This window comes from Lutra lutra, chromosome 3 (genome assembly GCF_902655055.1).
Source record: "Lutra lutra chromosome 3, mLutLut1.2, whole genome shotgun sequence".
In the NCBI taxonomy this organism is placed as follows: domain Eukaryota; kingdom Metazoa; phylum Chordata; class Mammalia; order Carnivora; family Mustelidae; genus Lutra; species Lutra lutra.
Genome location: NC_062280.1, coordinates 62,181,368 through 62,194,803, shown reverse-complemented (window position 1 = coordinate 62,194,803; position 13,436 = coordinate 62,181,368). Strand labels below are relative to the sequence as shown.

Sequence of the window (13,436 nt, the reverse complement as noted above, 5' to 3'; positions counted from 1 at the left end):
CTTTGTTAGTTTATTCCTTCTGCTTTCTTCAGGTTTAATTTCGTGATATTTTCTAATTTTTGGATGCTAATGAATTTGTTTCCATTCTCATTTATTAATAGATATGTTGCTTAAGGTGGTGAATTATAATATGAGAACTGTTTAAGCAGTATAAGATGTGATTTATAGTGTTTTCATTATTACCATTCATTATTACCATTACATAGTCTACAATTTCAACTCTTGTTTTTTCTTTGTTGGAAGAGATATGTGAAGAGTCTTAAAATTTTTAGATGCTTCCTAACCCCAGAGTTAGTAGTAATTTTCATTTTGTTGTATTGTGATCAGACACTGTTGTTTGTACTCTTTCCAGTATTAGAATTTTGGGCAGTTTTATCTGTGACCTAGAACGTGACCAGACTTTTATTGTTTAAATCACTTAAAAAGGGCGCCTGGGTGGCTCAGTGGGTTAAGCCGCTGCCTTCAGCTCAGGTCATGATCTCAGGGTCCTGGGATCAAGGCCCACATCGGGCTCTCTGCTCAGTAGGGAGCCTGTTTCCCTCTCTCTCTCTCTCTCTGCCTGCCTCTCCGTCTACTTGTGATCTCTCTCTGTCAAATAAATAAATAAATAAATAAATAAATAAATATCTTTAAAAAAAATAAATAAATCACTTAAAAAGAAGTTATAATCTTTGATATAACCTGAGAATTCAATATATAGCAGTTAAATATTTTATTAATCATATTAGCTTATTTATATTTTTTATATTTATAGGTATTTTTTAGTCTGCTTCTTCTTTGGGGTTCCTGGCTGGTTCATTTGGCTGAGCCTGCGATTCTTGGTCTCAGGGTCATGAGTTCAAACCCCATGTTCAGTGTGGAGCCTACTTAAAAAAACAAAACAAAACAAAAACTGCTTGTTCTGCATGGTCTGAGAGAGTTGGTTAATAATGTTTCTATCTGATTTTTCTTGTATCTCCTATAATATATGCATTACACATGTGTATTATATGACACCTAGATATTCATAGTCAACACATTTTTATTGTGATTTATATCACTCAGCATTATAAAGTTTTCTTCATTGCTTGTTTATTGCTCTTCTGCCCTGAGTTCAGTCTTAGCTGATTTGACCAGTGCATCTTTCCTTCCTTCCCTCCCTGTCTGCTTCTCTGTCCTTTCTCCACCGTCCTTCCCTCCTTTTTACCCCCTTCTCACCCCCCATCCTTTTGTTTTCAAACTTTCTCACTTAGTTACAGTGATCTCTTTCCCACAGAATAAACTGGCATCTGCTTTATAATTCAAATGTGGAGATTTTTTTTTTCCTTTCAGTAAGTAAGTTTGGTTCTCTTAAATACTGAGAGAACATGAAAATTTGGTATGAATACTATGCTTTTATTTCATATTATATTTCTTATAGGTTTTGGAAATAATTCACAATGTGTTCTGCCTTTTTAGCATTGTGTTCTTTTAATTAGAAAGTTTTATGTTTTGTTGTCATGACTTCAACAATACAAAAAACCTTAATCCTCTTGTTTATCTAAAGATTATTTATTAATCTCCTCTAAGGAGCAATAATAAAATTAATATTTTTCCTCTTGATTCTCCCTTCTCTACTAGCTGATTTTAGCATTATAAAATAATTTACTTGAATTCTTTTGCGATTTATCAATTTTGAATAATATCTTTTGATCTGAGTAACGTTCCATGTTTTTGCTCCTTCAACTTTCTTTTTTTTTTTGGTATATTTTATTATTGATGCACTGTTAAAGCTTATACTACTTATATTTTATTATAGCAACACAGTGACATAGTGTGTTAGGCCCATAAGTAGTGTTGGTATTCATTATAGTCCTTTTACTCTGATTTTTCTTAGCCATCTATTGGATGACTATAGTTTATCTTCTAGTAAATTCCTCAAGAGGATCCCATGGGAACAAGATTTTATGTGTTTGCATATGTTCAAAACTTTTGAACCTTGGCTGTTGCCTTTAGAATTGAGTTTGGCTAGATTTTAAAATCTCATTTATATTTCTTTCCTCAAGAATTTCATGGGCATTACTCTACCCAGTGTTGTAACCAGCGGCAGTGAGGTCCTCCTAAGTATGTGGTTGGGTGGTGTTGTAGGGAAATACTGCAACTGGTGGATTCACCCCTTAAAGCTGCTGGAGCTTTTTTGTCTCGACACCCAAGAATTCTTTTTTTTTTTTTTTTTTAATTTATTTTTTTGAGAGAGAGAGAGAGAGCATGAGAGGGAGGAGGGACAGAAGAGGAAGCAGATTCCCTGTTGAGCAGGGAGCCTGATGCAGGACTCGATCCTGGGACTCCAGGATCATGACCTGAGCCAAAGACAGTAGCTCAACCAACTGAACCACCCAGGGGCGCAGTGCCCAAGAAACCTTTAAATTTGAAGACCAGTAACTTAACTGAGGTAACTTAGTATTGACTCCTGAAATGAATTTCTCTGAGAAAGCATGCCTTTTCTTTCATTCTTTTTGTTTAAAAGAATTTATTTATTTGACAGGGAATGAGAGAAGGAGAGAGAGCACAGGCAGGGGCAGCAGCAGAGGGAGAGGGGGAAGCAGGGAGAGGGGATGCGGGACTCGATTGCAGGAACCTGAGATCATGACCTGAGCCAAAGACAGAGGCTTAACCCACTGAGCTACCCGGCGCCCCGAAAGCATGCCTTTTCAATAGATATTTTATTGCAAAAATTTATCTTATCTTTTTTTTTTTTTTTTAAGATTTTATTTATTTTTGTGAGAGAGAGAGAGTGAGTGTACAAGCGGGGGTTGGGGAGAGAGGCAGAGGGAGAAGCAGACACCCCACTGAGCAGGGAGCCCAACATAGGGCTAGATCCCAGGATTCTGGGATCATGACCTGAGCTGAAAGCCACCCAGGTGCCTCTCAAAATTTTTCTTATATTTTTATCTTAATACATGTATTCTTTTCCATTATTTTGATTTTTGTCTATGGAGATTACAGTTACAGGTGTAGAGATCTTCTTTGTCTCTATTTTTAATGCTTAAATTTAAAACAATTTTTTTTCTCTCTTTGGCTGCTTTTCTTGTATCTGTCATTTGTTTACCTTAACTCTGATTTCAATACAGCAATTAAATCTCTTGAGCTCTGCCAGCTGTTTCATCTCTTACTGTCTTGTTGTTTCTTCCATATTGCTTTTTTTTTTTTTTAAGATTTTATTTATTTATTTGGCAGAGAGAGATCACCAGTAGACAGAGAGGCAGGCAGAGAGAGAGAGAGAGGGAAGCAGTCTCCCTGCTGAGCAGAGAGCCTGATGCGGGACTCGATCCCAGGACCCTGAGATCATGACCTGAGCCGAAGGCAGCGGCTTAACCCACTGAGCCACCCAGGCGCCCCTCCATATTGCTTTTTAATTTTCTGGGTGAACATACATGATTTTGCTTCATTAATTCTCTTTTATTATTGGTTTAATGTATGGTCTTATATTTTATCCAGTCTTGGCAGAACTTTTCTTCCAAGTAGTCATCTCCTGCCATTTGTTTCTCCTGTTACTTTATTCCTTTTTTTACGTTGTTAGTATGTTTGTATGGATTCATTGATGGTTCCATTTTACTATTCATCTTCAAAGGGGGGAAGGTTCTTCGAATGTATTTATGAGAGTTTCATGAGGAAGAAAGCCAAGGTCCAAGTACTAAATTGAGAAGCCTTTTCATTTTTGTGTTTGAATTTTTTTTTCAGTCTTTGATTCTTCTGTGTTAATGGAAATGGGAAAGTGTGAAGTTTTCTTAATATAATGGCTTCCTACTGCTACAGGGGTATCATGTTCCCTGCAAAGATGGATTTCTGACTTCTTTGGGTTTTTATTTTTTCTCTGCCTTTTAATTTAAATTTTTTTTTTTTTTTTTACTTTTTAAGCATTTTATTTGTTTATTTGAGAGGGAGAGAGGGAGAGAGGGAGAGAGGGAAAGAACACAAGAAGGGGAAGGGTCTGAGGGAGAAGCAGACTCCCCGTTGAGCAGGGAGTTGAGCCTGATGTGGGGCTCGATCCCAGGACCCTGTGATCTTGACTTGAGCTGAAGGCGGATGTATAACCGACTGAGCCACCAGGCACCCCATCTCTGCCTTTAAAAAAAAAAAAAAATTATTTGTTTTTAAGTGATCTCTACACCCAACGTGGGGCTCAAACTCACAACCCCAAGTCAAGAGTTGCATACCTACCAGTTGAACCAGTCAGGTGCCCCTGGGTTTTATTCTTTTTTTTTAAGGATATTTGCACTTACATTCTTGGAGGATATTAATGAGAAATGGGATTATATTTTGTTACCAGTCTGATTCTGAAGTGTTAGGAATTTTATCTTTTCTCTTTGAAGTTGTCCCATTTGCCACTATTTGTCTAGCATGATTCCTTTTTCATTCAAATTACTTAGCCTTCTGTCAGTCTTTTTAGTTTAATGGTTTGTAACCTACATTGGCTCAGGGATCTCTTCTTTCTCTTCTGCCTTTTCTTATTTCTTTTACTTTATTTTTTTACTCTTTCTGTGACTCATATTTTATGCGTTGATATTTCTGGATTGTTCCTCCATGTTGTTTTGTTGGTTTTTTTTTCCTTTCTTTTTTCTTCATTTCCTTGACCTTTACATTATGGGAGACCTTCTCTCATCTTTATCTTCCATGCCACTTATTAGCTTTTAGTTTTATTATAATAATATTATATTTCCAAACATTTATAGTATCAAAGAATGGTCTGTGGTTCTTTGATCACTCCTGTAACACGGCGTTCTATTTTATCAGTGCTGGAGCGCCTTGAATCTTCACCTGATCTCAGGAGTCCAATTAGACAGTTTAATATTCTGTCTTCTGAATTATCTCTGATATATTGGGAGGGGGTTTTTTTTGGTTCATATTTATATCTTTTGTCCTGTTTGTTTTCTTCAAATGTTTAGTAATCCTTGGTTGTCTATTTATTTATGTGGAAGTACTTATTTAGATTTGTTTCCCCTTTTTTTGGTCTTTATGGGGAAATTTTGGGTTGCCTCAGCTTTGGCATTCCTTTACTCTTAAGAAATGGTATTTATAATGAGCTTCTATTTTTTTAAAAAAAATATACTCTAGGGGCACCTGGGTGGCTCAATCATTAAGCATCTGCCTTCAGCTCAGGTCATGATCCCAGGGTCCTGAGATCGAGCCCCATATCAGATTCCCTGCTCCCCAGGAAGGCTGCTTCTCCCTCTTCCACTCCCCCCTGCTTGTGTTCCTGCTCTTGCTGTCTCTCTCTCTGTCAAATAAATAAGTAAAATCTTTAAAAAAATATATATATATATTCTAAATATTTTATATATATTCTATATATAGATATATATTTATAGAATATATATAGATATATATTTATAGATATATATTTATAGAATATATATTTATAGATATATATTTATAGAATATATATCTATATATAGAATATATATTTATGTATATATTCTATATATATTCTCTCTATATACATTCTATATATATTCTAAACTTACTTTCTTTTAATCTACTTACAATGTCATTTCTCTTAACATAAATTCCTACTATAATTGCAAGTATTCTTATCAGTCTAATCCCAATGGCATTCTAGCTTCTAGAAATTATTTTAGTGCATGGTCAACTGAAATACATTCCTTATATCCCAGCACAGTTAAAAAAAGAGAAAGGATTTCTTCTTTCTTACAGGAAGTTACTACCCCCCCCCCAGCCCCCGCTCCTCTTTCTTCTTCTTGTTGTCAGTTTAAGGTTATGGGAGCATGAAGAAAGGTAGGTGCTTGTTTCCTGTCTGTTCTCTTCATCTTATCTCTCCAAAATTTCAGAGACTATTTTTCCTAAGAAAACCTTAAAGTATATGAAATATGAAGAGTGAAGGCAAGATGTTTATCTTTTTACAGCCTATACTTCTAGAACTTGTGTTGTAAGCTCATATCTAGGAAACAATTAATTACTTCTGTATGTGTTTGGCTACTTGACCCTGCTGTCTCTATTTCCTTGTTATCTTTGAAATCTTGACTTCTTTCTAATTGGTAATTTCCATTTCTCTCTCAGACTCATTTAGGTCCTTCCAACTGTTTTCCTTCCTTTTAGTTACCATTCTCAGAAACGACACACTTCATCTTCCACACTGAGATAAAATTCACTTTTTTTTTATTTTTTTTTTTAATTTTTTTTTTAGAGAGAGAGGGAGAGAGAGCAAGCACAGGCAGACAGAATGGCAGGCAGAGACAGAGGGAGAAGCAGGCTCCCTGATGAGCAAGGATCCCGATGTGGGACTCGATCCCAGGACGCGGGGATCATGACCTGAGCCGAAGGCAGCTGCTCAACCAACTGAGCCACCCAGGCGTCCCTAAAATTCACTTCTATCAAATATGGTTCCCTTTAAGGATGAGAGTCAAACTGCTCAGTGTGACATAGAATGACCATTCACGTCTGGCTCTTCCCTCCATGTTTTCCCAGATTCATCTTTATGTTTTCTTTACCTGGAAATACCTGCATTCTTTTTTTTTTAATTAATTTATTTATTTTAGAGAAAGAGCGAGCAAGAAAGAGAGAGAGCATGTATGCAACGGGGGAGAGAGGGGCAAAGGGAGAGAATCTCAAGCCGACCCTGCTGAGTGCAGAGCCTGATGTGGGGCTCAATCTCACGATCCTCACGACCTCCTAAGTTGAAATCAAGAATAAGATGCAGGCGCACCTGGGTGGCTCAGTTGGTTAAGCAACTGCCTTCGCTCAGGTTGTGATTCCACAGTCCCAGGATGGAGTCCCACATCAGGCTCCCTGCTCGGCTAGGGTGTCTGCTTCTCCCTCTGACCTCTCTCCTCTCATGCTCTCTCTCTTTCTCTCCCAAATAAATAAATAAAATCTTAAAAAAAAAAAAAAAAGAGTCAGATGAATAACCAACTGATCCACCCAGGGGCCCCAGAATTATTTTCATTCTGATCTTTTTTTTTTTTACTAGGGAATTTGTTCTCTTTCTCATGGTGAAGTTAGCTCTTCTTCTTCTTTTACCATTCCAGTACTTTATTTATGCTGATTTATAGAACTTAACACTTCGTTGTGATTATTTTTAAGTGTCCATCGGCCCTCTTGTAGATAGTAGTTCTTGGTAGGCAGGTGTAATGCTTCTGGAAAACTATGTCAGGTGTGGAATACATAGTCACTTTAAAATACTTGAATGAACTGTGGATTGGTCATATTTATCATCACTAGGGTATATAAGTCATTCAGTCATTTCTTTGAAAGAGAAAATTTTCTTTTAGACTTTGAATCCCTGAAAATAAACATAGCCATTCCTGACAGAAGGAAATATCTGTCAGAGTGGAGGCCAAAATAGGAGAGAGGGAGATCAGTTCTGGCTCACCAAGGGAGAAGCCTGATGCCATGTCACATACATAGGGAAGCAAAGCACTTTAGTGTGAACTGGTAGAACTAGAGGTACTGAGTTTATGTCTGAAGGTCTGGCCTATTAATTGCTATAATAAAATATTTTAAGTTTTCTGTGAAATCCGTGTTCTTAGGACAACAGTTAAATTTAGTGTTTACATTACTGCTACTAGTAGAACTATGTCAGGTGCAGAAGAATGTCCAAATGCTCTTGTGAAGAAGACTGTGTAGTTTTGTTCAGAATAAATCATAAGGCGAGCAATTGTTAAAACAAGAAAGGAGGCTTGTCTGCTATGTAACCGGAGCGACTAGTCTTTCCACAATGATTGTGAGTGAGCATAATGCCTACTGTGTACAGAAAGCACTCTGCTAGGTATTCTGGGAGCAGGAGAGGAAATAAGAGACTGGGTCCCACCCTTAAGGATTGTACTTTCATTAGGCAGAAAACTAGGGCCTATGGAAAGATTTATTTGTTGCCAAAACAGTGTATTAGTATGTACAGAGCAAGACACGAGCAATAGAAAAATTTAAATTTTAAAAATGTGCAAAATAAAGAATGGTATAATCTAGATCGAGGAATGACTTCCTTCTTCTCCACCCATCAGTTCTAAGGTAGACTTGTACCCCTCCCCCACTGCCAAGAAAAGGAGAGATATTTGAAGGAAGCGTGATCAGTGTCACTGTCAGAAGAGGTGTGCCTTGTCTTGGGCCTCAAAAGTTTGGTGGCGTTTGGTGAGTGAACATTAGAAACAAAGAGGTGGACATATGGAATGTGCCTTTGGGATCTATAAGAAGCTTCTGTTGACCTTGAGTAGGGGAAGAGGTTTGAAGGTCTGGCTTGGAACCTAGAGGCTGGTTGATACCTATGTATCATTGTCTTCTGCCCGGATCCTACCTGGTATACTATTTTGACTAATTGTTTACATGTCTTCATGGATCAACTCCTTTGGCAAACAGGAATCAGGAGCTATCAACTTTGAATTCCCTATAGCAAATAGCATAGGACTTGACACATAGTAGGGCCCTCAACGCATACTTATTGAATTAGGAGAACTAACACATTTTTAGGTACTTCAGAAATAGCCCCGTATGATGACTTTTTATTCTAATATTATATCAAATTATATAGTATAATGTGGGAGAGAATATTGTAGGGTAGAATAGTGGGGTGTCATGGAAAGGGGTGAATCTGGTTTTCATCAGGGCTCATTGACTTATGCACTTCATGAACCTGGGCAAGTTCTTTTGCAATATGTATTTATACCTGAGACCATTTCTTAACTGCCGTTCTTCTGGCCTTTGTTCCCTCATCTACTGAGGAGCGAGTGCCTCCCTCATAGTGTTGTTGTAAGGATTCAGTGAAAACTAGCTCCGTGCCTGGCTCATAGTGGGTGCTCACATAACCACCATTAATAATCATAATAGTGGTTATTTTTTGTTATACTTAATTCACACTGAAACCTTGATATGCATGTTTTGAGTGGCAAAATGCACTCCTTCAGTCAGAGTATTGAGCAAGGACCAAAATAACATACGACTGTGTTTTACCAAATACTGGTTTTGGAAATAATGACCTGTGACATGGGTCTAAGGAGACCCATGTCTAAGGAGAATGCATCATAGGCCCCATTCTTCGCAGCAGCAGGGTTTTCAGCCCCTGCCTTGGTCCCTTCCAGACCCTATGCAAACTTGATTTCCTTGACCCTCATAGCAGTTCAAAAATTGTTGGCTGTGGCTTTTTATCCTCATTTTGCAGAAGCTGAAGAAATTAAGGATCAGGTGACAAGGTTAGTGAGTGTGAAAGTCATTTATAATAATGGTAAGAAAAAGCATAGGCTAAAGTTAAATTTTGAATCAGTGTCTACAATAAGTGGGAGGTAAGATAAAGCACAGTCAATATGAACACTTGGAAAGATCACTGAAAAATGAGACTCTGCCTGTCGTAAGCGTGAATGTCATCTCATTAGTCTTTCAGCCTATTGACTAGGAAAAGTGTATGCAAGTCTCATTTTTCAAAGACAATGACCTTTTTGGCAACACAGAGTCACAAAATGCCACATTTTGCTCTTCATGGTTTTCACTGAAAATTTATAAACTTCAATTTTCAAGTGTTCTGAAGAGATGACCTCTCACACTGGTTGTCTGTCAAGTGTTTTTCAAAGCCCTTATAGGGCAGGTATATTGCACTGTATAAATATAGAGCCTGGACATCATTTTGACTTGAAGGATTCGTTTTTAGTTATAAAAAGCTCTGTAGTGTGAAGTAAAACAGCATCTTTGACTTCCCACTTGCCTAGACCTCAAAATGTGGAATCAGCTTTGGGAACCTCATTTTATCTCCCCATCAGGCATCAAGTTCTGCATAGTCTTTTCCTCTAATCACTTGTCAAAGAAAATGTCATTTCCTCCTTGAAGTGGTATAGTTTCTTCTACTTTGGTGCATTCCTAGTATTTTAAGTTTAATCACTGTTAGACTCACTTAGCCCACTCCTGAGTATGATTTTTTTTTTTAATTTAAAAATGAATTCTCTCGGGGCGCCTGGGTGGCTCAGTGGGTTAAAGCCTCTGCTTTCAGCTCGGGTCATGATCCCAGGGTCCTGGGATTGAGCCCCGCATCTGGCTCTCTGCTCGGCAGGGAGCCTGCTTCCCTTCCTCCCTCTCTGCCTGCCTCTCTGCCTACTTGTGATCTCTGTCTGTCAAATAAATAAATAAAATCTTTAAAAAAAAATGAATTCTCTCTATTCTACTTTGAGGCAGTGACCATATCTTAGTCAATAGTATGTTCCTACCACCAAACACACCGCCTCACGCATAGTGGGGACTTTGCCACATTATTTAGTGAAATGAATTGCTTTGATTATTGTGGAACCCCTTTTTGGAGACCAGAGATAGCACTTCTTTGTAATATCCGAAGACTAAATTGAGAAAAGAAGAAAGAAAAAGCCAAATACTGCAGATAATAATCTTGAAATGACGTAGTTACTGCGGGCTTTGTTATTGTTGGTCTGCCAAAAAAGTGACTTAAGTTTAAACCAGAATCTTCCACTTTACAAATGGTAACTCCCATCCCAGTACTAGTAAGTTTTTATTGATACTGTTATTTTAAAAGGCCATGATAAACCTAATTGGATAAGGATCAAATGAATGCCCCCAAACTAGATCCATCTGTGACTTTTTATATTAAGTGAACTCCCCCCACCTGCCCCCACCCCGATACCTTTCTGGGGAATTTATGCAGGTTTTGAAATTCCAAGTAGGGAACTCTGTAGAGTTTGTAATGTCTCTTTTCCTTTTGAGGAATATGAGATCATTATGCATATAAAACCTACCCAAAAGTGTTAAGTGTAAAGCAGTTAAGTGAACCCTGCTTAGTACCAGTCTAGATAATGAAATGGAAAGTTTGTGTCTGAGTTGCCTAGAATCTTCCATTTTGCCTTGTTACTACAACAACCGCCTTGTAAGCTAGAAATTACAAGACGTTTTCTCCTTCTGACTGCAGTGGTTCATTCCCTGTGCTGTGGCTGAAGAGCAGAGTAGATGCTTGTGAAGTCATCAGTCCAGCAGGGATCTTACCATCTTAATACCTTAGATTAGTTTTAATATTATGATACTTTTTGTCATGTTGAGTGTTTCTTTTATTCTTTATTTAGAAACACTGAAATTCTGTGATTTTAAAATCAATGATTTTAGTTGTGACTCTCCTCCAAACCCCCCACATTTTTAAAATACAGTTTTCAGTTAGTGTAAGAATAAAGGCAAAATGGTTGTTAAAATTTTGTGTTTGCATTGAGCAGTGATTATTGTCTAAATGCTTTTAATTGAGTGAAAGATGCTGAGTTGCAGAATTCTGTGCTTTTTTAAAAGTGATAAACATTTGAAATTCACATATTGTGGTTTTAATGCGCCCTTTATATTTACCATTATTATTTTTAGGTTGGCTATTAAGGAAATAATTAACAGAAATACTTAAGCGTGTAACCTTAAGGATAGCTGAAAAGTCCATAATACAAAAATTTTAGCTGTTTAAGAAATGAAATGCATCGGTGAATATTAAAAACCTTTTATTGTAACACGTAAATTAATACTTTGAGACCAATTCTAACCTCAGGATTATTTTTTGCACCTTATATAATATGTTCTAATCAACCCATTTATCAAATTTATGAGTTGCATAAGTAAATTTAACTCATCTGCATATTTATGTACTTTAAATAGATCCATGTAAACAGTTTTTTATCTGCCATATGTTGAAATGTTTTAGTAAACTAAAGACATAGCTGCTTAGTCAACAAAGATGGCATTAAATTGCACTGTTTTGGAAAAAAAAGTTAAGTGAACTAGATGCCTGTTAATCTGGTTCTTTAAATATCATAAACAAAAGTATCAGAATGTGTTTCCAAGGACAAAGGCGGAGTTTTCTCGGCTTTGATTGGTCACTGCCCTGTCCTGTCCCACAGCCATCCTTAATTGGCTTTGGGTAGATTGGAATCACATAAGCAGAGTGACATTTATTACTTTCCTAGTTTCTTTGCACTGAGCCCTGAGATTTCCAAGGAGTAACTGTAAAAGATTTCTTTCATTTCACCCATGATCTATGAGAGGGGTTCCTTCTACGAAGAGCAGGCATGAGTCTGAGTGCGAGAAGAGTCACTCTGCCTACAATAACGCCAATAGTCCTACAGAAAAGGGTATGTGACTTCTTTTGCCTTGTTCTTTCCTTTTTCTTGCTGTTTTTCTTTCTTCCTGTTACTGTGTGTTTATTAATACACTGGAAACTTTAGTTACATATCCTGAGAGAGGCTGTCATTCATTGAGGCTAGAGGCAATTAAAGGGTATATTAGTGAAATTAGACAAAGGGGGGAAATGCCGCGCTAGAATACCTCTGTGGTAACAAATCTCCATGTAAAAGCAGCTCGGTCTGGATTTCAGGGCATTATGATTTAGAGAGTATACTGAATCTTTTGCCTTTTTTTTTTCTTCTCCTTCTGTAACTTCAGGCCTCTTTGCCTTCAGTTCAATAGGAAATCTGCTAGCTATTATGTTTTATATTTGTTTACTGAGAAGCAGTTTCTTTGTTTCACTGTAATTCATAATACATCCATCTTCATTGTTGAATGGACTATATCATTGTTTTTCTGTTTAAACATATGGCACCAGTTTATTCTCTGGTTTCTACCGATTTCTATTGAGTTGCTGCCTATTTGCTTAAGAAAAACTTTCCATTATATTCCCTTGTGAAAGAGCTTTCTGTTAATTATTAATGCAGTCAATCCTGTGTATGAAAATACTGTATCTATTTGTTTTTTGTAAAGTTTATTTCCATGTCTTACTTGCAGCATCATATTTTGTAAGGTAATAATAAATACACCATGCAATGTAGCATGTAAGTAAAACTGAATATACTAAACTTTTCTTATAAATACTCCAAATAAGAACAATGTCTTGAAATCCTTAAAGAATCAGCTCTCTAGTATAGAAAAGGAAGGCACCAAAACGCATCTTTGGCAATATGCTTTCTGAATGGTTTTGGTGACACTAGAGACTGGAATGTTTATTTCGGTACCTGACTTTTAATAGTTAACTGTTAGTTAACTATTAGTGTATTCCGTAAGGCAAAGGTCATGGTGTAATTTGTTTGAAAATGACAAATGTAACAATAAGGGAGTGTTTTTTTTTTTTAAAGAAGTATCTTTTTTTTATTGTGTTTAATTTTTAGGTTAGGTTTTCAGTTCATTTCCTTATACAGTCGACCGTTTATTCACTGGGGACATTTTTACTTGGCATTGGAATCGTATATGGTAATTTTGCCAATATTTGTTCTTTATCTTTCTCGATGCCTTTTTCTCATCTTAGGCAAATTTAATTGCAGATATTTTGCTTTGAGCTTGAATCTTTATTTTGATTTAGACTAAGCATTAATAATGACCGTAGAGATTCCCTGAGTCACTGGAACGTGAAAAAGTATACTAATCTAGATCAAATGTGTGTTCTTAGGACTGAATTCTTCTTTATGCAATTAATATTGCGGTTTAGAATAACCAAGAAGCTTTCATCATGTCCTTTG

The 13,436-nt window shown here is 36.8% G+C and overlaps 1 protein-coding gene across 4 annotated transcripts in view; it reads left to right on the top strand.

Annotated features, from left to right (window-relative positions):
• Window positions 1-13,436, top strand: part of GRB14 (growth factor receptor bound protein 14) — a 117,790-nt gene that overhangs the window by 41,969 nt on the left and 62,385 nt on the right. The window contains exon 1 of one of the 4 annotated variants that reach the window (XM_047721960.1): window positions 11,874-12,059. The exons of the other annotated variants lie outside the window; for them this stretch is intronic. Coding sequence (XP_047577916.1) covers window positions 11,997-12,059 — 63 coding nt within the window. The 5' untranslated portion in view covers window positions 11,874-11,996. Of the gene's footprint in view, window positions 1-11,873; window positions 12,060-13,436 lie in introns of those variants that run through there. 4 annotated transcript variants of the gene reach the window in all.